General features: G+C 47.4%; 10 protein-coding genes and 1 long non-coding RNA gene across 16 annotated transcripts; 3 read left to right on the top strand and 8 right to left on the bottom strand.

Annotated features, from left to right (window-relative positions):
• Positions 1-47: 47 nt before the first annotated feature.
• Positions 48-1,604, bottom strand: LOC136184902 (carbohydrate sulfotransferase 1-like). Its single transcript, XM_065971906.1, has one exon. It carries the CDS (start codon positions 1,592-1,594, stop codon positions 86-88), a length of 1,509 nt encoding a protein of 502 aa, XP_065827978.1. The 5' UTR covers positions 1,595-1,604; the 3' UTR covers positions 48-85.
• A 656-nt stretch (positions 1,605-2,260) lies between these two features.
• LOC136184925 (uncharacterized) lies at positions 2,261-4,508 on the bottom strand. Its single transcript, XR_010669443.1, has 7 exons — positions 4,369-4,508; positions 4,240-4,312; positions 4,117-4,184; positions 3,988-4,063; positions 2,695-3,929; positions 2,455-2,646; positions 2,261-2,399 (listed from the first exon to the last, which is right to left on the bottom strand). It is a non-coding gene; the product is annotated as an uncharacterized lncRNA (long non-coding RNA).
• Positions 4,509-4,609: 101 nt separating this feature from the next.
• Positions 4,610-6,095, bottom strand: LOC136184914 (spermatogenesis-associated protein 17-like). Its single transcript, XM_065971927.1, has 10 exons — positions 6,002-6,095; positions 5,864-5,953; positions 5,731-5,812; positions 5,628-5,678; positions 5,475-5,578; positions 5,267-5,422; positions 5,002-5,220; positions 4,901-4,948; positions 4,784-4,852; positions 4,610-4,736 (listed from the first exon to the last, which is right to left on the bottom strand). Exons 1-10 carry the CDS (start codon positions 6,067-6,069, stop codon positions 4,616-4,618), a joined length of 1,008 nt encoding a protein of 335 aa, XP_065827999.1. The 5' UTR covers positions 6,070-6,095; the 3' UTR covers positions 4,610-4,615.
• LOC136184894 (BLOC-3 complex member HPS1-like) lies at positions 6,080-11,179 on the bottom strand. 5 transcript variants are annotated; one of them, XM_065971894.1, is made up of 24 exons: positions 11,131-11,179; positions 9,470-10,920; positions 9,345-9,422; positions 9,212-9,286; positions 9,031-9,152; positions 8,869-8,977; positions 8,724-8,806; positions 8,603-8,671; positions 8,442-8,545; positions 8,339-8,391; positions 8,238-8,279; positions 8,084-8,188; positions 7,978-8,028; positions 7,782-7,922; positions 7,617-7,727; positions 7,378-7,565; positions 7,197-7,322; positions 7,062-7,137; positions 6,899-7,002; positions 6,741-6,843; positions 6,661-6,693; positions 6,494-6,607; positions 6,354-6,436; positions 6,080-6,303 (listed from the first exon to the last, which is right to left on the bottom strand). In XM_065971894.1, the coding sequence occupies exons 2-24, from the start codon at positions 9,572-9,574 to the stop codon at positions 6,126-6,128; spliced, it is 2,253 nt and encodes a 750-aa protein (XP_065827966.1). In that variant the 5' UTR covers positions 9,575-10,920; positions 11,131-11,179; the 3' UTR covers positions 6,080-6,125. The 5 variants fall into 5 exon arrangements, with proteins under 5 accessions (XP_065827966.1, XP_065827969.1, XP_065827968.1 ...); XM_065971897.1 differs by lacking the exon at positions 11,131-11,179 and having other exon boundaries at positions 8,339-8,388; positions 9,470-11,113; XM_065971896.1 differs by lacking the exon at positions 11,131-11,179 and having other exon boundaries at positions 9,212-9,283; positions 9,470-11,112.
• Positions 9,792-10,874, top strand: LOC136184919 (nanos homolog 1-like). The gene has a single exon (XM_065971933.1). It carries the CDS (start codon positions 9,915-9,917, stop codon positions 10,698-10,700), a length of 786 nt encoding a protein of 261 aa, XP_065828005.1. The 5' UTR covers positions 9,792-9,914; the 3' UTR covers positions 10,701-10,874.
• A 24-nt stretch (positions 11,180-11,203) lies between the features above and the next one.
• Positions 11,204-13,496, bottom strand: LOC136184901 (molybdenum cofactor biosynthesis protein 1-like). The gene is made up of 11 exons (XM_065971905.1): positions 13,200-13,496; positions 12,986-13,153; positions 12,764-12,928; positions 12,648-12,709; positions 12,527-12,598; positions 12,438-12,477; positions 12,273-12,385; positions 12,111-12,221; positions 11,938-12,058; positions 11,830-11,881; positions 11,204-11,758 (listed from the first exon to the last, which is right to left on the bottom strand). The coding sequence occupies exons 1-11, from the start codon at positions 13,330-13,332 to the stop codon at positions 11,263-11,265; spliced, it is 1,533 nt and encodes a 510-aa protein (XP_065827977.1). The 5' UTR covers positions 13,333-13,496; the 3' UTR covers positions 11,204-11,262.
• A 45-nt stretch (positions 13,497-13,541) lies between these two features.
• Positions 13,542-19,111, bottom strand: LOC136184895 (acetyl-coenzyme A synthetase 2-like, mitochondrial). Of its 2 annotated transcripts, XM_065971898.1 has the most exons (3): positions 17,235-19,111; positions 16,818-17,185; positions 13,542-16,761 (listed from the first exon to the last, which is right to left on the bottom strand). In XM_065971898.1, exon 3 carries the CDS (start codon positions 15,662-15,664, stop codon positions 13,646-13,648), a length of 2,019 nt encoding a protein of 672 aa, XP_065827970.1. In that variant the 5' UTR covers positions 15,665-16,761; positions 16,818-17,185; positions 17,235-19,111; the 3' UTR covers positions 13,542-13,645. The 2 variants fall into 2 exon arrangements, with proteins under 2 accessions (XP_065827970.1, XP_065827971.1); XM_065971899.1 differs by lacking the exon at positions 17,235-19,111 and having other exon boundaries at positions 16,818-17,192.
• On the top strand, positions 15,728-19,586 carry LOC136184892 (eukaryotic translation initiation factor 2-alpha kinase 3-like). The gene is made up of 21 exons (XM_065971890.1): positions 15,728-15,814; positions 15,874-16,003; positions 16,050-16,124; positions 16,197-16,313; positions 16,370-16,494; positions 16,547-16,696; positions 16,746-16,776; positions 16,827-16,965; positions 17,020-17,217; positions 17,274-17,412; positions 17,467-17,608; positions 17,657-17,757; positions 17,811-17,933; positions 17,993-18,145; positions 18,195-18,552; positions 18,604-18,660; positions 18,714-18,807; positions 18,872-18,957; positions 19,021-19,122; positions 19,239-19,301; positions 19,352-19,586. Exons 1-21 carry the CDS (start codon positions 15,732-15,734, stop codon positions 19,490-19,492), a joined length of 2,607 nt encoding a protein of 868 aa, XP_065827962.1. The 5' UTR covers positions 15,728-15,731; the 3' UTR covers positions 19,493-19,586.
• Positions 19,506-20,844, bottom strand: LOC136184923 (uncharacterized). Its single transcript, XM_065971937.1, has 6 exons — positions 20,780-20,844; positions 20,448-20,731; positions 20,105-20,397; positions 19,890-20,050; positions 19,746-19,838; positions 19,506-19,687 (listed from the first exon to the last, which is right to left on the bottom strand). Exons 3-6 carry the CDS (start codon positions 20,128-20,130, stop codon positions 19,584-19,586), a joined length of 384 nt encoding a protein of 127 aa, XP_065828009.1. The 5' UTR covers positions 20,131-20,397; positions 20,448-20,731; positions 20,780-20,844; the 3' UTR covers positions 19,506-19,583.
• LOC136184918 (lysosomal thioesterase PPT2-A-like) lies at positions 20,824-22,197 on the top strand. The gene is made up of 8 exons (XM_065971932.1): positions 20,824-21,158; positions 21,228-21,323; positions 21,374-21,425; positions 21,478-21,530; positions 21,583-21,669; positions 21,726-21,810; positions 21,855-21,915; positions 21,964-22,197. The coding sequence occupies exons 1-8, from the start codon at positions 20,879-20,881 to the stop codon at positions 22,105-22,107; spliced, it is 858 nt and encodes a 285-aa protein (XP_065828004.1). The 5' UTR covers positions 20,824-20,878; the 3' UTR covers positions 22,108-22,197.
• LOC136184899 (cytosol aminopeptidase-like) lies at positions 22,070-24,605 on the bottom strand. The gene is made up of 17 exons (XM_065971902.1): positions 24,552-24,605; positions 24,448-24,501; positions 24,262-24,386; positions 24,152-24,206; positions 23,991-24,096; positions 23,868-23,936; positions 23,715-23,811; positions 23,474-23,659; positions 23,280-23,422; positions 23,214-23,229; positions 22,950-23,163; positions 22,801-22,903; positions 22,661-22,740; positions 22,503-22,606; positions 22,411-22,450; positions 22,266-22,359; positions 22,070-22,219 (listed from the first exon to the last, which is right to left on the bottom strand). Exons 1-17 carry the CDS (start codon positions 24,582-24,584, stop codon positions 22,152-22,154), a joined length of 1,587 nt encoding a protein of 528 aa, XP_065827974.1. The 5' UTR covers positions 24,585-24,605; the 3' UTR covers positions 22,070-22,151.
• Between the last annotated feature and the right edge of the window lie 3 nt (positions 24,606-24,608).

Here is a 24,608-nt window from a genome sequence, read left to right on the forward strand (position 1 = left end):
CCGGTCAGAGCCTTATATATACTGTATATATAAGGCTCTGGTCTGAATAAACGTAATCATTTGTCTCGTGATAGTCCTAATCAACCTAAACGTTAACTAACAATTCGTAATTGAGTTCTCGCATGACGTCCTTGCACTCGCTCTCAATCAACCCAATTAGAAGCCGTTTGGAGGGAATTCTCAACATCGCCTTCCAAGCATCGGCCACCTCCTCCGAATTCCTCGTCGTCGCATAAGGATTTTTTCTTACCGCATTATTCGACTCAACATGCGTGTTCTCCTTCAACCAACGTCGAACTGAGTCGCCGAACTTGAGCCCGTACGATTGAAGCAATTCCTGCCCTCTGACAAACGGATCCCTCGCAATATCTTCAAAAGCAACGCGACGATACCGCGACCTATTTCGAAAATATTTCAAATTTTTCCTCAACGTCGAGCACAGATACTCGGCTTCGCTTCGAATGAGTGCATCAGGACTCACCATCGAGATCGCTCGACTTCCGTGTCGCATTGCGTAATTCTTCATCAGCTGACCGCGAATTCGATATCGCGAAAAAATCGTCGCTCGCGGATCTCGAACTAAATGAAGCACGTGCAATTTGACGTCATCCGGCACGGCAATCGCCTCCAATTCGCTCATGCGATCGATTCGAATTAATTTGACGACGACGGCGCGACGCGACGCGCACAGCTCGCCGACTTGTTTCGTCTCCAAAGGCGGACATCGCCAACGCGTCAGCTCGCAGTTTTCGGGACAGAATGGCGGTTGAATGAACGCATCCGTTATGTCGCGAGACGAATAGGCTGAACGCGATATATCGTCGATAAATTTTACGCCGAGTGGATTGTGAAAATTGCACGAGGCGATGGAGTCGAGCAAACGCTTATTGAATTGTTTCTGGAGAGTCGAGTTTGGCTGGAGTCCTTGCAACATGTGCGCGACGCCCTTGAGGGGTTCGTAGAAATACAGAACGTCGGGACTTCGCTCGAAAATTTTCCCGATGAACGACGAACCCGATCGCATTTGCGTTACCATGGCGATCATTATTCGCTTGGCAACCGGCTTGAAATGAACGACGCGGGAGAGAAAGTGAGACGGTGGAAACGCGCAGGGATTCATCCGGAGGACGGGCTTCTGAATCGCCGGAGGCTGTGGGCGGTGTTGGGAAGCGATGGCTGTTTTCTCTTTCAACGCCGCGATTGTGTAAGCCTTGTGTCGCGCAAACGTCTCGACTATTCGGAGTACGTCTTCTTCCGTTAAGTCGTCGTTCTCGTTCGATTCGAGTCGTCGGCGCGTTTCGATCGCTTTGTTCGCGTTCGTTTGCAAGTCGGCGAAATATTTTGCGAAGCGACGAAGGGTCGTCTCGTCTTCGTCGTTGCCGTAGTCGTTGATGGACCGAAGAATCTTTAGCATTCGCGCTTTCTCCGCCGCCGTCCACGACGCGTTTGCGTTTGCCACGGGACGGCGATGGAACGTCCGAAAATGGTTCGAAGACCGGTTACGTGGGCTCGAATATAAATTGGTTCCCAGATATAATGTCAGAGATCCCACTAAGAAAACGACGAGAAGGAATGGAAGAAATCGAGCCCGCATCCGAGTTTCTTTATACGGGTGATTGTGAGCTACAGTCTCCGCCCACTGGTCTCCACCTCCTCTATCTTATCTTGTCTTATCGTCCTTTGAAGAAGAGGTAGACGAAGAGGTTGACCGCGGTCCCAACGTCCTCGGCACGACGGGTCGGTCCATCTGCGGGACCACGGAGATTTGCATCTTATTGATAAGATGCTATCTCCTAAAGTGCTTGTATCTGCCTCCTTTTGGCATGAGGCCATAACGTCTAAAAGGCCAACGTCTCCTGGGCAGGCCTACATCAATTGCTGAAGCGATTGTGCGGCCCCGAGCAGAAAAACTGCCCAATTTCACGGCGTGAATCTCCACGGAGACTACATCCTTATTGTAGTCTTCCTAAGAGGACGCCTAAATCAAAGACGTGCCTGCACTCGTTTCAGATGACAGTGCAGGCGCACATCTGATCAGTCTCAGTCTTTTCATCGAAGGATTTCTCTGGTAAGCAAATTCATTGTCTCCTATTGGGCTAACGGTTTCTTTTCAGGATTGGGGTCCTGAGCATGACCCCGTCATTGAAAACCGCTCCCAACTGGGGTCCTGGGCAAGACCCCGTCATCAAAAACTGCCTCGCAGGGGTCCTGGGCATGAACCCGTCAAAACTGCCTATGTATGCAACGCGAGGGGAGACTGTGCATTTTTTCAAATTTATTAAATAAATTAACCCTCCCTTCCCTTGTCTACAAAGTGAGCAGTTTTTGATGACGGAGTCATGCTCACGACCCCGGCTGAGAGTTATTTGGTCACGGAGTCGTGCTCAGGACCCCATCTCCTAAAAAAACGAACGAACGTTAGCAACGACGAACACTGATCTCTGACATAGCTACCTGTCTTTCGTGGCGCCCACACGGCGCGCGACGAGAGGGATGGCGGCGGTTGGTCGCGTGAGCGCGCTGCGCCATACACGGGCACGTGATGCGAAGGTACGCTACCGTGCAAATTAAAAACGCTACAAAAACTTTACATATACATAAAAGTTGCTACTTCTTTTCCCCCGGCTTTCCAATCAACACTCAACACTGCAAAAAAAAGACTGTTATATGAGACGACAAACTTTACAGTTGCACCTTTTCTGTGAGCAATTTCCAGTTGCAATTTCCTGTCAACGATACTTTGACTTTCCAGAAGTTCTTTCAGCCGAGTGAGTTCCTGAAAAATAAACAGTTTAAAACAGAAGAATCGTCATAAAATTATTGGCAATTTATACGCTTACCCATTGACCTAAATAACGGATTAGCTATATGAGAGATGGCACTAAATTACCTCAAAATCCATTGACCTAAAACCTGTAAAATAAAATAAAAACCTACTAGGCTACACCTACAGAAAAAAAACAACCTAGAAACAAATGAAACCTAGCTATTGACCTAGATTACCTCAAAATCCATTGATCTAAATAACAGATTAGCTACGTGAGAAACAATGGCATCTAAATTACCTTGAAAATCCACTGACCTAAAACCTGTGAATAAAATAAAATCCTACTAAAGAATACCCAAAAAACAAATGGCACCTAGATTACCTCAAAATCCATTGACCTAAATGATAGATTAACATATGTGATAACACACCCCTAGAGTACCTCCAAATCCATTGACCTAAATCCCTAAACTAAAAAACCCTAACTACACCTAAATGACAGATTAGATATTTGATACGGAAAAAAACACCTAAAGTACCTCCAGATCCATTGACCTAAATAGTTATGCCTATATTCTAATCAACCTAGATTACCTCAAAAATCCATTGAAAATGGTCTAAAGCACGTGGCGGCTGCTAGCTAAAGCACGAGGGGAAGGAGCTACAAGCCTACTACAGAATCCGCCCTACCCTACTAGCAGCCGCCAACTAAGCCCTAGTGCAAGGGAGCGGACCCGTGCAAACTAGCGTAGTGATGCAAACCAAGCACGTGAGGGATGGCCATTACATTATACCGATTTGTTGTCCCGCTACACTCTCTGCAACATACACATGTGAGCTTCATGCTCTGCCCATGACACCCGCCCTCACTCGCGAACCCCAACCCGCCCTCGATTAGACTTTTGGAAACCAGACCTAATGGTTAGACTGACGGAAATTTTCTATGCCCGCGAGCGTGGGCAGTGCCACGTCAGGCAATCCGACCCGTGTATGTCACAGAGAGCCCCCGCCCCCTATGTGTATGCCTACACCACATTGGGGCCCAAAGGCTGCGGTGCGAACCTGTTCGCTCTTTTTCTTCATCTGGCAGGAGGATCTTTGCTATCCTCCTCCCCGGTCACGTGGAGACCACGCCCCCACGGCTGTCATCGGGTTACGTTACCTGTCAGAAACACGTTCTTGAGATTTCATTAGAAAAAGAAATGCTATCCGCTGCTTACGTTTTTGGCATGGCGCCCGACTTCTTTTTGCTTCGTTGATTGCGTTGGAACTCGCAGGAGCGTCGTCGCGCTTTTTCTAAAGACGCGAGATGAAGAAAACGGAAGCGCGCGCACGTCGCATTCACTTACCGGCGAGCGGAGGCGCCCTTTCGCTCGCTCCTGTATACATGCGCGCTATCGAGCGTAAACCGCGCGATCTAAAAAGAGATCAGTCGAGAAAAGAAACGGAGCGCGTTGCGGAGAAACACTGACCAGCGCGTGGGCCACGTGTCGCCGCCGATCTTCGCGCGAGGGCGCAATCCTTCGCAAAGGATTGTCGGGATTCCTGCAAAAGATGATCGATCGATTTGGAGAATAAAAAGTCGTTTTCTTCGCGCTTACCGCGGTCTTCGGAATCCCCGCCTTCGGTGGAAGGCCCGCCGCGAGGCGGTACGCCATTCTCGGCCTCCCCAAGCGCGAAGACGAAGCGACGTGGCCTCTTGAAGGTTGGAGAGGCGAACGGACGCCTGCTCTCAACAACTGTTCGGGCCGAGATGACTTCGATCCGCTAGGGCACCAATGAGAGCACAGTACGACATCACGTGGTGACTGCAGTAGCGCGCGCGGCACGCGGCGTAATAAATACTCATCAATACGTTTTATTGAACTCGTCAAACATGTGTATCGGAGAAACAACGGTTCGAAAATCTTTTGCGGATATACGTTTGCTACCAGTGGAATCTCGAAAATGCTTTGTACCATAAGCGAGACTAAGAGATAAAAATATTTAATAAATCAAATTAATGAATTCACTTACTGTCCGTACTTGGATTCACCGTGCAAAAGTCGCTCATACCCCTTGTGACGACTAGGAGTGACAAAAAACCTAGCCACCAAAATCAAAATCAATAATTCCTCCATTATAACCAATTACTCCTTCTCTTGAACTCTCTTCACCCATTCAGCATCTCTCAAAGCAACTCTAAGAAACGAATACAGGCTCACGCAAAGCCCAACATCAATACACTCCCTAACCTCGCTTTTTCGACGGCATAAAAATCCGTTGCCACTTTCAGCGTCGGCTCTAGTTTCTTGTGTTTCTGCCGCTGCACGTCTTGCGGACTTCGAAACGGTCCTTGAACGCGCGTAAGAGGCGGAAGAGCCACCGCTTCACCGACTTCATCTTGAGACTTCCTCCTTGGTGGAGTCCGAGGCTGAGTTTTCCTCAGCCAAACTTCCCTCTCATCAATTTTTCTATAGAAATGTTATATGAAAAATTGAGACCTATAGACATTTTTACAGTGAGTGAGGAGACGAATAGATTCCTCCAATGGTTTCGGTGCTGAGCAGATAGTGAGTCTTCGAAGCGTGTTCACGAAGCTGAGTTTCCAAAGCAGCCTTTTCCATCCAATCACGCTCCACCTCCATTGCCTTTTTATACTGGCCAAGCTTTTCTCTAATAAATAAGAAGATCTCATATGAGACTATCTATGATTTGACTTCCCTACCTCACAATGCTATTTGTCTCCTTTACACCCTCTAGATATGATTTCAGTGTGTAGTAACTGTGCACGTACTTTCGACTATAGTAGCCCCTCCACACGCTCTGAATCTACATCACCTATATACCCTTACATATGACAAAATACCTATTCTCCCACCAGAGTTGCCATTCGATTATAAAAATTCATTCTCATTTCGAATACGCGTCTCTAAAGCGATTATCTAGTATTTTTTGCGTCGATGATCGAGTTCTTTTTCTACTTTGACTAGTTCTTGGAAAGATTTGAAGGCGAAATAGCCGCGAACGGCGCTTTGTATTGTTGTGGCCGCGTTGTGGAGAAATCTGTGTCGTTGGAGCGTAAATAGCTATCGATTCGCCTGCGAAACGACAAACCTCATGCGTCGACGCACTTTCCAGCCGCGAAACGAGCTTTGAATTTTCACGGCGGCGTCGAATTCGCGAAAACGATTGATTTCGGCCTCCCTTTGGCACTCTTGTACACGTAGGCAGTAGAATCAAGTACTTTTTTACCTTTGCCGCGCGAAATACTCGTCAAGAACGTCGTTTTTCGTCTCCCACAGGCGAATATAAGCGGCCATTGTCGTTGCGTAGTAACCGAGGGAGACTCAGATAGCGCACGTTTCCTACAAAAATTCTACAGTAAATTAGCAGGCGAATTTACAGCCGATTCATCCCAAAGGCGACTAGCCAATTTCTTGGATTGCTTTGCAGCATGTTCGGTTGAAACAACGCCAACGTGAACGCACATCATCTCATAGCAATGCACTGCCACACCGGGCTGACCTTTCCAATAGCCCGTACTCAATAGGTCCCTAGGACGGAAAATTTTTTTCAGAAACTACGATGAAGCTGCAACACTTGCTTGTAGAATTTGACCGAAATCACGCTCGGCGGTCTCAGATCTCGAACGAATGATGACGAAGAATCCCAACTCAGAACGGATCCCTATAAAAAAATTGAATTAATTCCAACTCGCCCCCGCGCCGTCTTCTAGCCTCTAACCGTTTGATCTTCACACCACAGCTGATAGGAATAGAGAAAATGGGAGTCGCGAACCGACGCAGACATGTAGCCCTGGGAGAGAAGACGACGAAAATTGGTCCAATGACGCCAGACCTAAACATGGCTTCAAAAAAATATATATAGCGAGCTTTATAAACAAAACGCACGTTTTTTCGTAAATGCTGATGCAACCAAGCGTTCTATGATATTGAATAAATCGATGCAAATGTTTATTTGTTCATGATACCTCGTCTTCTCCGCCCGTGACGTCAAGTGACGGTGCCGTCAGCTGATTGGTCATTCTATCGACGTAGATGAAGTGAACAAGACCGGGAAACTTTTGCTGATAGCTAAATTCATAAATATCACGACTTTGCTCATTTCTACAGTCAGTTCGTCTCCTACTGGATTGCCGGCACATTTTTCAGGGCTTTGGCAAGCAAATAATCTCCTTCGAGATCTTTAAAAACGGCTAGCACTTTCTCAATACACAACTCGTCGGTTAAGGACTATGGAAGATGTATAACAAAAAGATTAGCAGAGCCCATGTACGTTCATCATACTGTACCTTGGTCTTTTTGAAGTACAAATATTTGAAGTACGCGTGCAACATATTCACCAACTGCGAAGTCGCGTTTTCCATTCTAAAAATTTATTAAAAAATCCCCAAACTTTTTCTTGTTCTTGGATTTTTTTGACGTACTCTGGATCAACTGTCATTGGCCTAATGCTCGAATCTTCCACTATGTTCTCCAAAAAACTCTGAAGACCCTTTTCTTTGAGTCTCTCCCACCTCAAAGGCAACTCTTTTCGCACTTTATCCGCAATTCTAAGATAATTCAACTCTAACCCCTCAAAATTCATTCTCTATCAAACTCCCTAACCTCGACGTTTTCCGATTTCGTCTCGCCGACTCGGCAATTCGCCGATGACTGTCCTCCAAGGCAGTCATCGCCGATTTCACGTGTACGCGACCGAGTTCCTGCCCCATTGGCGCATCAATGACGTTAAGCAAAGGCGAAAGAAAGGAAAGCGCGTGACAAATAAGCGTCGCTACTTGAGCCGAAGGAATCTATAAACCCTCGCGATAACCCATCCCTATTCTCCCGTAGAAACTCCCTACTTCGCTCACGACAGCGAGAACTATTCCCGGCGCGATTTCAATGCAATGGAGCACGTAGGGCGTGAAAGGACAGTGACCCGTCTTCAAGAAAACCTTGTGTCTTACGAACGTCTGAAATATAGAGAATTCAAAAGCAATTTGCCAAATGGAATGCAAGGACTCAACTTCTCTATCTTTCTTAGAAAATTCGGGATTCTCTTCGTCCTCGGAGTCCTCCTTTAGAGCCGGAAGGGAGGGTCGTCTCCCGAGGAATTGTCGTCGAGCATCTGAGAAGTGTTCTGAGCTGAAATTGGGTAAGGAGCCCCCCTGACCCCATCATTGCTACATCAGTCCAAAGACCCCCAAAAATGCGAATTCATACCTTTAGAAAATTCTCTACTTCCGGGTCGGCAGACGTCATTTGATCGTCTTCCTACGTAGAAGGAACAGTTGAAAGAATGACGTCTCCTGTAGCAAAAGTTACATACTGAAATTGATTTATAGTCAGCCTCGGTGAAGCTTCCCAATCTACTACCGGGATTCCCGGACGTCGAAACATTTGGCGTACTGTATCGCGGACCGGAAAATATAGGCTGCAAAAATCCCACTATTCAAAATACAAAAATAGCTAATACTGCATACGTCTGATAAAACCGGTGTAGCAATGGGCGAATAAAAGATTTCCTACGGGTAAGTCTACTGTAGCAGAGCAAGAAAGAAAAAAAACGAGAGTCCCTCCTTACATCTGCATCTGGCCGCGGCGTTTCAAATGCAACCCCTCTGGATTCCAAGTCTTCTATAAAATCAATTAATAATTAAGCGAGTGGAACTCTGATGTGGATTTACCTGGTGGAGGCGTCGCCAGTTTGGGCGAAGGCGGAGGAAACGTTGAGTAGGCGACGAGGTTAATCAAAAGAATGTCAGACGGATTCAATTCCATAGCGGCTCTACTGCAAAAAGAAACAACCAAATTTACAAATCAATCAATTTAATTAATGAAAGGTTACCTCGAAAACAAAGCCAACAATCTCGTTCCCACTAAAAGAAGACCATGTACAGCCGTAATATCTTCAAGACTACATACCAATCAATATACAGGTTAAATTATTTATTGATTTTTTGACTGACCGGCTAATGGCTTTCAGCGACTCCTCCAGCAATTTTATGTAATGAGCGTTGAGCTCATTTTTAACGATAAGCTGTTCTGTAGCCTTTTAATTTTTTAATTAAGAGTAGAATCAACTACAGTTTCGAGGCCCAATTTCCTGTTTACTTCCGTCAGAAACGCTTGCTCCGTCTTCGTCAACTCCGACCATTGGCGGAGCAACTTAGAAAGAAATTTCCATCGATAATTTTTCTCTGCAACCGATGAAGGCTTCAGTCTGAATAATATATAGAAAAGGATTCGTTGGATTTTTTTCTCCTCCTTTCTCACTCTTCATTGACTGGACCGTAGAAAAAACCCACAAAACTTTGAAAAGCCAACGTCTTTCGTTTCAAAAAATCTTCGTCTTCGTCGCCATCTCCGCACAGGGCTATACACGTCACTTCGCCAAACTGAAAAGAAAATTGACGTAAAATCGAAAATTGGGAGTGAAGTTTCTCGATGCACTTGCCAAGTGGAAGACGTACGTTGTTCCATCTTCGCTTTTTATGCTGTTGTAGGCGTTGCCTGCGGTGAGTAAGACCTGCTACTCACGTGGACTTCAAATTTGGAATTTTTGCGCATAGGGCGTGTCGGTTTCTTACGAAGGATGCAAAAAGCGGCGCGAAATATTGACCGACGACCTGAAGATTGACTCCCTGCTCGTCTTGATCTTGTTCGTCCTGTTTGCAAGCTCGCTTTCGCAGTTTTCTTTCGCGCGAGGACTCGCCTGGCCTAATTTTTTCGCCTTCTCCTTGATGAGTGTCTTGAACGGCGTATCGGCGTCGAAAAAGATGACATCTGGAGTCGAACTCAAGGCTACGAAGCACTTCATGGGTCGACGATACGGGAGAACGATTACGCAGTCAAAACCCGGACCTGGATTTACGAGGCACTTACGCCACGAGGCGAGGCGACACGAGACCCATAAAAACGCGATGTATTTGTCGCCTTCACCAAAGGAGATGAAAAAACCGAGGGCACACGCAAAAAACGTCTAGAGTAGAAGAGCCCCGCCTCCTACTTACCTCATTCGCTGGGGAGGAGAGACTGTAGCAGAATGTATCGTATCGTGTACATCTGATCAAATATCAACCACCCGCGCGCGACAGGCAGCTGAGCTGGAGACAAAAGCGCAACGACGTCTCGCCGCCGTTCGACGACATCGCGCTCTAATGGCAATGTCAACGAGAGGAGGAAGCGGCGGCGGCGGAATACGAACAGCACTTTCATTCACGAGCGCCGACGAAGCCGTTACCAAGACGATCCTAAGCCTAGCAACGCCGACCAACTCGTCGCCCCCCCAGCTCTTCAGCGTCTTCCACGACTATTTCGGCCTAGCGAAACTAATCCCCGTCGCGAAAAAACCCGATCTTCTCGAGCGCGGCGACAGCGTCGGAACCGACGCCGCGTCGACGCCAGAATCGCCGCCGTTTCAGCGCGAAGCGCGACACTTGGAGGGATTCTCTGATTGTCAGCTTCTTCCGCCGCCCCCGCCGCCCCTGCGCGAGTACTATACGAGTGAATCGACGTTGGGGGCGGGCCGTGGGGAGCCCTTTTATCTCGGTCTTCCAATTACGAAGCCGTGCGGACGATCGGGTCGAATTACGACGAACGGCGTGGCGCGATCGCTTCAGCAGCGTCATAAAATGCTCATTGCGCTCGGTCGGGCCGGTCAGCGTCAAGTGTGCGTCTTTTGTCGCAATAACGGCGAAGACGAGAGCGTTTTTGCCACGCACACTCTGCGCACGCCCGACGGAAAGATCATGTGTCCCATACTGCGCGCGTACACCTGTCCGCTGTGCGGCGCCCAGGGCGACGATGCGCACACGGTCAGCTATTGTCCGCGAAACACGAAAGAGCGAAGCGCGAAAGAGCCCAGCGATAGTCGCGATACTAATCGGCAAGTCGCTTACATACGAAATGCCGTGGGAAAGTCGAAGAAAATTATAAGTAAGTAATCGACTGGGGCGCCACGCCTCCTCGTTATCTCGAATTCATTGCGAATGGTATTTTGCTTCTCTTTTTTTTGTTCCGATATGAGTTTTATGAGTTTACGCGATAAATTTTCGTTAATTAATCAGGCTTATTAATCAGGGTTTTATGAGTTACGAAATACATGTAAAGAGAAATGACTTGGCTTCTTCTACGCAGTAGATAGGCGTGGCCGCGAGGGATCCCCTTTCAACGAAAGAGACGTCGTTTAGCGCGATAGTCTCGATACAGATGTTCGTTTCCCATGAGACTCGCGCTTATGTATCTCCAAAAGCGTCGAGCAGGAAGAGAAACGAACATTTTCCTATTCGACGCCGTTTAGACCGCCTAGAAATCCCTCGCATTCTAGGCGGCTCTGAGAACGTCGATAGACGGGTCGTAGAAAGCAAGACTCACCTGCTAGAACACGGCAGAATGATCGAATGATCGTCCAGGAGGCTGCGAAAAGGAACTAAGAACGCAGAGCGCGCGCACGGATGACGTCAGCTTTTCAAAGATAAATACATGCAACACAAACATATTACAGTATCAATTGCTTTTTCCGCCTTTCTTGTAAAGGAGCCTAATTTCGCGTATTTCCATGTCCTTCGACATAGCCTTGCACATATCATACACAGTCAAGGATGCCACGGCGACAGCAGTCAAAGCCTCCATTTCGACCCCTGTTCGATCAGCGCAACGTACGACAGACACGACTTCAACGGAATGATCCACTTCGCGCAGATGGAACTCAATGCCAACGTAGGATAGCCCAAGTGTATGGCATAGAGGAATGAGAGAGGGAGTTGCCTTGGCAGCCGATATGCCAGCGATACGAGCCACAGACAAAACGTCCCCTTTCTTGACGTTGTTCTCTTTGACCGCATCGTATATTGATTTTCCGAGATGTACGACTGCTCTTGCCGATGCCTCTCTCTGCGTGATTTCCTTCTCGCTAGTGTCGACCATTCTCGCTTTGCCTTGACTATCCAAGTGACTCAATTGCGACGAAGAAAAGAGGCGAATCGACAGATTAGAAAATAGACTTTAATATATAAGGAGAAACTTAATAGCCTCGTTCTCGCTGCAAATACACGTATAAATTTCTGAACCTACCCACCAATAAGAATCATAGGCTTATTTTTGGACTTTGATATATTGAACATCCCTAAAGAGACGAGCCCCCTCGACGTCGCTATCTCCCCCTTACCCTTTTTCGCTTACCTGCGTGAGCTGCCTTTTTCTTTTTAACAGCCATTCCTATGAGGGACATCAGCTCAGCGTCGTCTGCTCCGGATCGAAGAGCGTCTCGAAGAGACACCTCCGACGCTCCAAACAAACATACCTAGAAGTCATTTTCAAAATCGCTAGCGTCCTGCGGAGTCTCGTTCTCTTACTTTCAGACTTCCCTCTGCTGATAATCTGAGTCGATTGCATGATCCGCAAAAGTGTTCGCTCATGGACGTAATGAAGCCAAAGTGGCCAGTGTAGCCTGGCACTTTGTAACTCTAGAAAATCAAGGGTACCCCCACTGGCCTTCTGCTGAACAACGCGCTCACTTTCGCAGTGTCGTTGTAATCATTCTCTAGTCGAACAACGTCCCCGTGGGACGCTTCTATTGCACTCAGCATGTCTTTGTAGGCAACAAATTTGGAAAAGTTCCACCGATTGCCTTGATAATAACAATTCTATTAGACGTAATACTATTGTACGAGTGAAACTACCGTCAAAAGGCATGTATTCAATAAATCGTACATCGATGGGCTGCACATAGAATTATTAGAGAATGAACGTAGTTTTTGAGATTATTTACCTTATCTTTGGTCAATGCTACAAAGCTGCTGATTTCGTCATCATTCAACCCTTTCATAACCACGCAATTTATCTAGCATCTCAGTCAAAATATCAAATATAGAACGGTGAAGGCGACTGACTTTCAATGGCGTGAACCCAGCCTGCACAGCCTCATCTATACTTCTCAAAACATGACGAAGTCCTATAAAAAAATTTCCAAAATTCGGCCTCACTTGCTACATCTATAATGCCCCACCCTTTCTTCTGGCAATAAATTCAAACTTCCTCTCTTCCAACGTATCCAAGCTGATATTCAACTTATCCAATCCAGCCTCTTGCAGCGACGACAAAGTTCGATGCAACGTGACTCCGTTCGTCGTCATACCGATCGTCCGTATACCGGATATCCCCTTCAAATGTCCTAAGCAAGAAAATTAGTAGAGATATCTTTCAATTTCCATCTTCGTTCTACTTATACCGACAATTTCTGGCAAATCCTTTCGCAAAAGCGGTTCACCGCCAGTCAAACGTATCTTACTGATACCACCCTGTGCGAAAAGTTGAACGAGCTTGACGATTTCTGGCGTCGTAAGGAGATGGGACGGTTTGGAGAGCTGAACTCCTTCCAGGGGCATGCAATACTGGCCTAAACAACGACCTAGTATGCGTTTTTCGTAGAAAATGCGTTGTACATCGTAGATTGCATCGTTCAGTTAGAGAGATACGCAGGTAAGTGTGATGTCGATCGAATTTGTCGACGAGAAAGCGGCTGCTGCTGGCCTGTCGACGTGGAGCAAAAGAGGCGAGACGAAGGAGAGCCCGCATGGCGAGCGTGAAGAGCGAAGACGTCGAATAACACTCTGTTATCCGGGCAGAGGAGTCGAGCACACTTCTTTACTTCCCACACACGTAAGCGCGCGCACTACAAACGCACCAGGCTGGCGCCTCCACACCAGGAATCTAACAATAGAATCGAAGATGAGTCATTTTAGCTAATTGACAGTAGGCGGTCACTGACCCAGCTGGGCTACATGGAGATTTTAGTTTGGGATCTAATGATGTGTGGATTGTACAATGAATTTAAGAATGGTCTTGGCATGCTAATGGCAGAAATTGATCCAGTTGTATTCGAAATTCCTCACTCTTTTCGTCCGTACGCATACTCTCTCTCCTTCATCAACTCGACGTGTCGGCTCTTGATCTCCTCCACGACGGCGGGATCAGCAAGCGTGCTCACGTCACCCAAATCGTCCGTCTGATTTGCCGCCACCTTGCGCAAAATCCGCCTCATAATCTTACCCGATCTCGTCTTCGGCAAGCCGGGCGTCACGAGCACAATCTCAGGCACGGCAAAAGATCCGATCTTACTCTTAACAATACCCTTCATGGACTTGACAATATCGTCCATGGTACCAGCGGGCGCGAACGTATCCTTCAGAATCACGTACGCGTAAATCCCCTCCCCATAGACCTCGTGCGGAAAACCGACAACGGCGGCTTCAGCAACGTCGGGATGCTCATCGAGAGCGCTCTCCACTTCAGCGGTACCCAATCGATGCCCCTTCACATTTATGACATCATCAACGCGACCCGTTATTCGATAATGCCCGTCGACGTCCCGATACGCGCCGTCGCCGGTGAAATAAAGCCCGGGATACGGACGAAAGTAGGTATTGAGAAAACGCTCGTGATCGCCGTAGATCGTCCGCGCCATCCCCGGCCACGCGCCGCGAATGCACAACAACCCGGAAACGTCATTACCGACGATTTCGGCGCCGTTAGAATCGACGAGAAGCGGTCGAATACCGGGAAACGGCAGCATAGGAAATCCCGGCTTCGGTTGCGTTCCCGTCGGCGCGGGACGCGGCGAGAGCATGATGCCGCCCGTTTCCGTTTGCCACCACGTGTCGACGACCGTGCAGCGTCGCTCGCCGACGACGGTGTGATACCAGTGCCACGCTTCGACGTTGAGCGGCTCGCCGACGCAGCCGAGAATGCGCAGGCTCGATCGATCGTACTTTCGCACGTGCGAGTCGCCGGACTTGATGAGGAGACGTAGCGCTGTCGGAGCCGTGTAGATCTGGGTGACGCGGAGCCGTTGGACCATTTCCCAATAGCGACCGGGGTTTGGATAAGTGGGCACGCTTTCGAATAAAACAGAAGTGACTCCGTTGAAGAGAGGCCCATATAGAGCGTGCGAGTGACCGGTAATCCAGCCGATGTCCGCAACGCAGGCAAATATATCGCCAGAACGAACGTCAAAGGCGTTCTGGTGCGTTACACCCGTATAAAGAAGATACCCGGCCTGCGTGTGAGCGATGCCCTTGGGACGACCCGTACTGCCCGAAGTATAGAGCAAATAGAGAAGATCTTCGCTGTCCATCGACTCGGCCGGACACGTCGGCGGCTGTTCGCTCATCGCCTCCTCCAATTTCACGTCGCGTGGATGCATCATTTTGACGTCACTTCCGGTACGCGTCATAACGAAAACGTCACCCACCGTCGGGCATGCGCCGTCGTCGAGCGCCGCATCGACGATGGATTTCAATGGGATTCGTTTTCCGCCGCGAACGCCTTCGTCCGCCGTTATGACGGCTTTCGCTTCGGCGTCCCGAATGCGATTGCGCAGCGCTTCGGCGCTGAAACCGGCGAAAACGACGCTGTGAACGGCGCCGATGCGCGCGCAGGCGAGCATCGACGCGGCGGCGAGCGGACTCACGGGCATGTAGATTGCGACGCGATCGCCACGCTGGATGCCACGTGCTCGCAACGCGTTCCCTATGCGACACGCGCTCTCGAGCAGATCGCCGTACGAAACGCGTTCGACGTCGCCCGGCTCGTCTTTTTCCCATATGAATGCGATTCGATTGGGATCGAGTCGCGCGTGACGATCGACGACGTTTTCGCACACGTTTAGTTTTCCGCCTTCGAACCAGCGTATTTTGCCTGCGTTCATGTCGCAGTTCATTGCCGTGTTGAACGGTTGATGCCAGTCGATGCGCTCGCGCGCCAAATCGCCCCAAAAGCGTTCGGGATCGTTCGTGCTGTGATCGTAGACTTTCGCGTGGTCTTCGCTTAGGAAGGAGAGGCTAGATAGCGTTCGGGATCTTGATGCGGCGAGGCCGCGGCCGGCTAGCGTCAAAGAGCGACGAAACATTTCGTTCGACTCCTCCCCTTGACCTAGAATGAATCCACGTGACTCGTGTGCGAGTGCCCGGAAAGAAATGACGTCAAGTCGTTTGGTGTCGTTGCTCCTTTGCCTTCTCTCGGTCCTAGAAAGGACGAGAAGCAGTGAAACCGATTGGAGGTTAGTAGACAAAGAGAAACAGAAGAAACCCTTCGATATAAAGACGGGGACTGTTGTAGCACTTCATTCGTCATCACCAGTACATTAGATGGCAAGCTCACGGCGGTAAACAGAGCTATGGGCAACATCGAGTGGGTACTACCATCACCATTGGGCCCTCTGCTCTCATCAACACTCGCTTCCATGCAGGTCTGTCTCTCCTATGTACACACATTGACGTTCATTTCATGTTTAGTTTGGCAACGATCCGTCGAGATTAGTTCCATCTCTTGATGGCACGATTTTTCATTGGGAAGGAGATCGGCTCAAGGTGGAAAAAACCAGCTCCTCCTCCTCGTCCCCTCCCTCTCCACTCCCTCACCGCAATATTATCTTTATACAGCCAATTCCCGTCTCGGCTGAGACTTTACTGAGCGCACCCTTTCAATTCTCAAACGAGAGCACATTGGTCGGATCTCGGCAAGTCGAAAGCACGGGAATTGATCCCAGGTCAGGCAAGGTGAGTCCAGTCCCTTTTTTCACGCAACTGCTTTGCCATAGGATGATCCGTTTTAGGTGTTGTATCGCTGTTCAGCAGATGGTTGCACAGACGACATGACTAGTGACGATGACGACGTTCTCGTTGCAAATCGAATACAGCAGACAGTACGATGTATCGATCCAAGAAAGGGCTTAGAGAGGTCCACTCCACAACTGCAGTACTCAATCTTCGTTTTATGACCGTGATTTCAGGTGGAATTTCACCGTGGGACAATTTGAATTGAAGTACTATGAGAGCCAAGGAAGTGAAGGCGTTAAAGCGCCCTACTCGTGTCCTCCCACCTCCTCTGGTACTGATCTTCGACTTGATGCGGCCACGGGAACGATATCAGCCATTTACAAGTGCGCTATCTATTGTTTACCTTTTAAATTATTTCTATTCTTTCCCTAGTGACGAATCTCATTCTCTGTGGACACACGACGTAAAATATATAGATATCATCATTTAGTTATTTAATTTTACTCGTGCTAGTTTGAATCTCCTCTGACGGCCGTTTGGACTCTAGAGGGTTCTCTTCTCGAAGCACGGACTCTCTTTTCTCGAAGAACGGCTTTGGCTTTTTCCGCACCTCTTGAATCGCAGTCAAGCAATCCCTTACTCATGATGCTCGGTAGGAAAAAAACAAATTTCCTATAAAAACAATAGTAGGAGATATTTGCCTCAGGTTCTCACAAAGGCCAGCTATACGTTCAGCCTTCCCGCAGCAGCGATGCGCCGCCGCCGCCAACGGTCCATGAGCAGAATGCTGTTATTCACGTATCCGAAGAGGATATTTCGCCATTGCCTACCTATTCAACGGATCCAAACAGCGTCACGACCGCTATCGCACTCTATAAGAGACCGTTCAAACGGCTCACGCAGAGTAGATGATACACTCACTCTGGTTGGGTTATATTAGACTGAATTGTTTTCCCTTAGGCGTTCCAGTATGCTTCAATCTTCCCTTTGCATCGTTGGACAAAGGAGTTCCTCTGTATGGAAACTACGGCCAGTGCAAACGTCAGAACGAAGTGCCAGATGTGCAGTTTCCCTTAGTAAAAGTCATGGCTTCTCTATGGTGACAATGAGGCTTATCCATTGCTTCCCTCTTACGTCTTTGATTTTTTCGTAGGAAAATCGTACTGGTGATTCTAATTGCTATTGGCTGTCTCTCCATTTATTCCATCAAACGGAGAGAGACACAAAGACTCGCTGAGAAGGCCACAGTGCCGGAGAAAGTCCAATCTCAACCGTCTCAACTCGACCTGAAATCGGTCAGCTCAGCCAAGTCACTATAGATATTTCGACGATGCTCTATATAGTACGTGACGGATGAGGCCACTGCAGCAAGCCTAGATCGTACTCCCTCTATTATCAGTACGGCGTCATCAAGGAGAACGGCCTCCGAGAGTTTCGCTTCAACGTGAATTTTGTTCATCAATACATCTCACTTGCCTTCTGATTGTATTTATATAGATTCGAAAGGGACTTTGAAGTTGATGGCTTCCTTGGCACGGGCGGCTTCGGCGATGTGTATCAAGTGAAGAAGCCATTGGACGGGTGCAGTTACGCGGTGAAAAAGATCAAACTGCCGAAAAAGTTCTCCCTCGACGTCTTGGGGGAAGTCGTTTCATAAAACGAGCGGCTTCTTTGTTTAGATACGCAGCCAGGGAGAAGGTCTTGCGTGAAGTGAAGGCACTGGCAACACTGGATCATCCCAATATCATACGATACTTCAGTTCGTGGGAAGAATGCCCGCCAATGGCCTTTCAATATCGCGTGAAGCCACCACCGGATGCCAAAGACGAAAGGTGCCAGCACAAACGAATCAAAATCCAAATTTTTAAAAATTGTGTATAGTGCGATGACGGCGACGATTCAATCTTCGGCGGCGCTGCTATCGCCGTCAGCGACGACAGAAGAATCTCTTGGCATCTGCGCTGATGCACCAGGGAATACAAAAACAGCAGACGATTTCATTCAGTTTGAAGCCGCCTCCCAGAAGAGCAAAACGATCAACTCCAATGCTGTTTTCGAATTGGAAGGCGGCGACGAGAATGCAGAGCAGACGCAGAGGGAAACAGTTGATGTTGACGTTGATTGCCCCGTCTATCTCTTCATCCAAATGGAGTTATGCGAAAAGAAGACGCTCAGCACTTGGCTCAGTGAGCGGCAGGAGACGCGCGAATACGCGCAAATCATTACCATCTTCAAGCAGGTAGGCGGAAAAATGGTCCAATTGCTCTCAAATCACTAGACTGTGTAATAGATTGTTAGTGCCGTCGAATACGTTCACGCAAAGGGGATGATGCATCGGGATTTAAAAGTCAGAAATCTTGAGCGTATTAGCCGAATGATCCACTCTCTCTTCTTTTCTAGCCAAGCAATATTTTATTTGCATTCAATGGCTCGGTCAAGATCGGTGACTTTGGTTTAGTGACGTATCATTCGGCCACGAATGGACACTATTACGGTAAACTGCGCCACGCAGTTCAGCATGACTGGGGTGAAGGGGAAACTTCCTCCGTATTCCATAGGAAGTGTTCCATTCAATCTGAATCAGATGGGTAATCGTCGTCATACTGGAGCCGTTGGAACCGAACTTTACATGAGTCCAGAGCAGGTTCGTTCTCTCTGTCTCTCATTGGTTCATTTGGATGGGGTAGGGGGAATTTTCTACTTTTAGATTGCGGGGAAATCGTACAGTGAAAAAGTCGACATTTTTTCACTTGGAGTAATATTCTTCGAGTTGATCAGCCCTTTTCGAACGGCTATGGAACGTCATAAGGTAGGCCAACTAATAGAGCGAAAACACTAAGCTTACTCACTTGTTGGTTCTATACTTGTCACTCAATATTCAGACCCTGAAATTGAGAAGAAATAATTAATAGTTGTCTTCTGTAGACTCTTTCTAGAGTGCGAGATCGAAATTTTCCTCCTGACTTTAAAGAAAAATATGAAAAAGAGGTAGGAGCGTCACAAAACGAATTTAATCTTTTGACACTTTCCCCCACTAGGGCGAACTAATCGAATCTCTTTTGGCTCACAATCCGTCTCAACGACCAGACGCCAAAGCGGTTATAAACGATCATTTACTAACAGTAGCTACTGAAACGGCAACAGCAACAGCAACAGCAGTAGCACTTCCAAAACAATAGAAATGCGCTCTCCTGTACTGTGATTATATCATGTATTTATAATTAAATTTTATTCTTGTCTGTATATAATGTGAATAAAGGTGCAATACCGTTATGCTGTGTGGTAGTAGTCTTCTCCCTTTCGTTTCTTTGCCCTTTCCAAGTCGCTGGGATGAATGGCTGAAAGGAGATCGACGTTGAGCATGTGCAAGTCAACTAGAAAGTAGACGGGATATCGAAGAAATGGGGGTCATTTTTATTATAGTCGACTCACGTCTGCATTTCACGAAAAAATCGTGGAGATGATCAACCTGTTTCTCGAATTCATCCAATCGATTCATTTCTTTCGAAAATTCAAACGAATTGTCTAAGAAAAATCGATCTATCAGACGAAGTCGTACTCTTGTCTAGTAGGGACCTTTGGGGCGCGATGACGAGACGGAAGACGACGACGACGAAGCGGAGCTCTTCTTCTCGTGGTCCGTTGCATCCTTGGGGTTCATTTTGACAATTTTTTGCTCTTTTGTTCTGCTGCCCAGCTTGGGAAATTGAAGTTGGAACTGAGACATGGTCTTTTGTCTGAGAAAAACGAATCGTCTCGCGAAACGTGCTCGCCCTGCTGCCATCTAATACCGAAAATTGCTGTCGAAATGACTCATCGCGTCAACAACCGATTCTTTGACGAGAGAAATCGTCCAACACGAGGAAAAGACGGAAGCAAAGCGTCGCGCGCGCGCGCGCTAAATGAGTCGTAATTTTCTTCGTCTGTGAATAGATAAATAAATAAATATTCTCTTTTCAGCTGTTCTCCAGGGTTTTAATAGTTCTTTTAACGATTTCTTCAGCAGCATGTGATGCTTGAGAGAGCAGTGCAGTGGGATCGTTCATCTCACTTGCCCACTCCATTTTTAACATGGAACTTTTGACTAGAGAACGGCAATGTACTACCAGTGGCCTATGGCTATATAATGCCTACTGCTAGCTTTATTCAGTGTGGCTTTTACATCGACAAGACTTCGCATCATTTCGCTCAATTCATTCATACCTCCTTCGTAGTCAAAAGACTCGTCACTATGGTGATTTCCGTCTTTTTGTGTATGCTGCGACGCTAGCGACACGGAAACTCTCTCTCCTTCCTGACTTTGACAAAACGACGGCGGCAGTAGCGTGTAGTTGCTGCTTCTGGGTCGAGCCCTTGATACGGAAACGTTTTCCGCGCCCCCTGTGCCCTTCTGGGCAAACGAAGCGAGTGAACGAGTCCTAAGAAAAATTCGCACTAGAGAGATCATCTTTTCTTTCGCTCCCCACAGAAATTGGCCTTCTTCCGCATCCATTTCGGCGAGAAACGTGAGACGCAAACGCACGCTATACTTGGATACGGAATCACGTGAAACTCCAGTCGTGACAATGTCGCGTCTCCTCGCCTTCTTCGGCCTTCTCTCGCTCGCCACTTCCTACAAGCCAGTTGTCATAATACACGGCATATTCGACAACTACAAATCGATGTTCGACCTGCGCGATTTGATCGTCGCCGCTCACCCGGGAACGAACGTGACGCTAATCGACATGTACTCGGACGCGGATAGCATCGCGAACATGTGGAGTCAAGTGCACGACTTCGGCAAAGCCGTGCGCCAAGTAATGAACGAAGCAGAAGACGGCATCCACCTGATCGGATTTTCACAAGGTGATGATGATTGATGGGGGGAAGGAAATAAACAGTTTCACTTTTGACTTTCATTTTTAATTTTGCAAGGTGGACTCGTGGCGCGAGGAGTGATTCAATCGTTGACGAATCACAGCATCGATACGTTCGTAGCGATTTCTTCGCCACAACTGGGACAATTCGGAGGTAACCTAATTTATGAAATTCTCTCTGTTTTTTTTTCTACTTTCGCTTAGATACGTCGTACCTAAGGGATCTTCCCGATTTCGTTCGTGACGAAGTGTGGAGGTGCGTAGCATCTTGTTGAACCGAAACGTTTCTCATGTTCGATACAATTCAGAGTCTTTTACTCGGACTTTGGACAACTTACCTCCATTGGAAACTATTGGAACGGTGAGACGAAGAACGTAGATGACGTCATTGACTCACATGATTTTAAATGCAGATCCTCTTCATCACACGGAATACTTGAAATCCAACGTATTTCTTCCCATTCTAAATGGTGGGCATTCATTGAACCCGATGGCGGCGCGTGAGTTCAGTCACACTCCATCAATGCCTTATTAGCATGATTTTATACGAATCTAGAGAATAAGACTGCTTTTGAGAGACTAGGCAAAGTCGTTCTCATAGGTGGACCTGACGACGGGGTCATCACTCCTTGGCAATCGAGGTTCAGAAAACCAATAGACGTTTCCCTTAATGAATTCTTCTTAGTCACTTCGGATTCTATGCTGAAAACGACGGCATAGATATTATAGAAACAACTCAACAAGAAGTAGTAAAAGTCTCGTGTATGTACGCATATCTAATTTACCTTTCTCAGATTTACACTAATGACTGGATTGGATTGAAGTCGATTGACCAACGCGGCGACCTGCACATGTACAAAATTCCCGGCGTCGAACACGTGCACTGGCACGGCAATAAAACCGTCTTCGACTGTTGCATTGAGAAGTGGTTAACATAGAAACGAACTATCACTTTTAATTTATTTTTAGTTAAATGTGCTGTTCAGTCCACGAGGTGTCCAATCGAAGCAATATTTTGTACTGCCTCCACCATGGCTCGAGTGGGTCTCCCTATAGGATTGATTACTCATATAAGCGCATAATGGCACTTGTTTACCTGTGAGTCCCTTCGATAGACAGGGTACTTTCCCGTCGTTCCACATGACGCCGGCAATATCGACGTGAGCCCAATATTTGACCGTAACGAATTCCTAGAGTCTCCCCCCATGAGATTCGTGCATATAAGCCTTCGTTTTGCCTACTTTCAAGAACGCCGCTGCCGTACACGCACCGCCGTATCGACTAAATGTATACACTTTGATGAGCGTGCGTATCTAGCTCTTTCATTTCTTGCCTCTCTCCGACGTTATTGATGTCAGCCAAGTGCCCGTCAATCATCTTTCTGTACGTCTTGAAAAGGGGCATTCTCCAGAACCGATCTCCCGCCAGATAACCAGCCTACAACATCGATACGTATGTACATAGCTAAGATGTCGAGTATTCCTGTCACACTTCAAAGAAATCTTGCCACAGACTGTCACTAGTGCAAAATACACCCGCCGCACCGCTACCTAGAGCCACCATCATAGCCCCTACGCACAGCAGGGTTCTTCTTAGAAAATGCCTACTAATTACTTATACTCTCACTGCACCAGTAAGTGTAGCCACGTCAATAATAACATTGGGGTTGAAAGAGCTCGCATACGTAAGCGCGTCAGCTAGTATCAGCCTTCCCTCAGCGTCAGTATTATCAACCTAATAACATCTATACAAAGTCCTAGATTAGTTGACTATTTTTTACCTGTATTGTTTTTCCGTTCATTGCTGTTATGACGTCACCCGGTTTCAGCGCACATCCTGATGGCATGTTTTCGCAGAGCGGAACGAAGACGCGCACGTTGACGGGCATCTTTAGTCGAAGCAGAGCGTCGAGCGTCGCACAGACGACCGCCGCGCCGCTCATGTCGCCGCGCATCCAGTCCATATTTGCTGACGGTTTAATCGAAATGCCACCACTGTAATAAGGAGAGCGTCAAAAATGAAAATAATTTATTAGTGAGCTCACGTATCAAATGTGACTCCTATACAGAAAGGTTACATACGTCTTTTTTTTTTCTACTTTCTAAGTTACCTTTGCCTACTAAGGCTATTGATGGTATTGACTTTTCACTCGTTCCTGTGTACTGAATCTCGAGGAATTTAGGCTCTTCATCTGAACCCTTTGCCACGCCAAGAAGACCGCCCATTTTCATGTTTGCAATCCACTCACGATCCCTAAATATATTACAGAGTCTATCAGTATCACCTCTGTGTACTTCTACTAGCCAGCAATGAATCTTCAAATTTTTCTCCGCGTCGACGTCATTTGCTGTCTTCAATAGACGTTTAGTGACGGTCTCTGCAAAGATAGATGGCGTCATAAAATTCGACGGCATTTCTTCCCATTCTCGAGCCAGATTCTGAGCCCGTGCCAACACCGAGCCTTTTTTCCAAGAGACCACGTCATCATCTCTGAAAACAACATCGTGGTGCACCATAGAAACCTCAGGCTAAACAACTAGGACACTTATTCTTTTCTATCAATCCGAGATCTATAGAAGACTTTTTCTCGCTCTTTAGATTGTCAAAAGAGAACGTAGCCAAGTGCGCTCCCTCAGCAGCAGCTATTAATTAATTAATTAATTAATTAATTAATCATTAAGACATGAAGGATGCTTACCTTTTGCGTTTCCGCATGAGTCGACGTCAACTTTGGGTATCTTCATCGAATGAAGAGCTCTGACTCCAGCTATACATTTCCACTTTGTCAGAACTGTGAGACCTACGTTCTTTTATATGCAACCTGACACTGCTTCTCGTATCGTCGCCGCCTCTTCATCGAGGCACTCTGACGAGAAGTCAATTGGCTTTGTCTCGTCACTGAGACACGCTACGGCCACGGCCTTGTACTAGAGAACATAACCCCCTCGTTTCATATGATCAATGCAGGTAACCAGTTCTTGCCGGTTCCAAGTCATAAAATACTCTAGATTGGCCACATTTTATATCTGATCCATGCCTACAATTAATTGACGTTTTTAGTATTAATTTCCTCTCGCTTTCCAATTACTAACCTGGTAATTTTTTGGTCGAGTTTGCCATTCCAAGACGTATTTAGTTGGGCAGACGTTGGCGTGAGGAGAACGCCGTCCTTTCCGCGACGGAAGCCTAATACAGCACCCTGGCAGTGGCGAACCAGCTGAACGAACTCGCGTGTGACGTTACAAAGGCAAAATTCCGCGCGAACGGCGTTAGTCTACCTGTTTTCCTACGAGCAGCAGACGACGACTTGCAAACAGTGGAGAAAGAAAGGACTGGATAGCATATTTTTGCGCACAGCTACGATGTTTTGCTATCGCAGTACCCCTGTTCGTTCGAGCAGAAGTGGAGAGGCCATAATCACGGACACACAGCGCACGCA

This window comes from Oscarella lobularis, chromosome 3 (assembly GCF_947507565.1).
Source record: "Oscarella lobularis chromosome 3, ooOscLobu1.1, whole genome shotgun sequence".
In the NCBI taxonomy this organism is placed as follows: Eukaryota; Metazoa; Porifera; class Homoscleromorpha; order Homosclerophorida; family Oscarellidae; genus Oscarella; species Oscarella lobularis.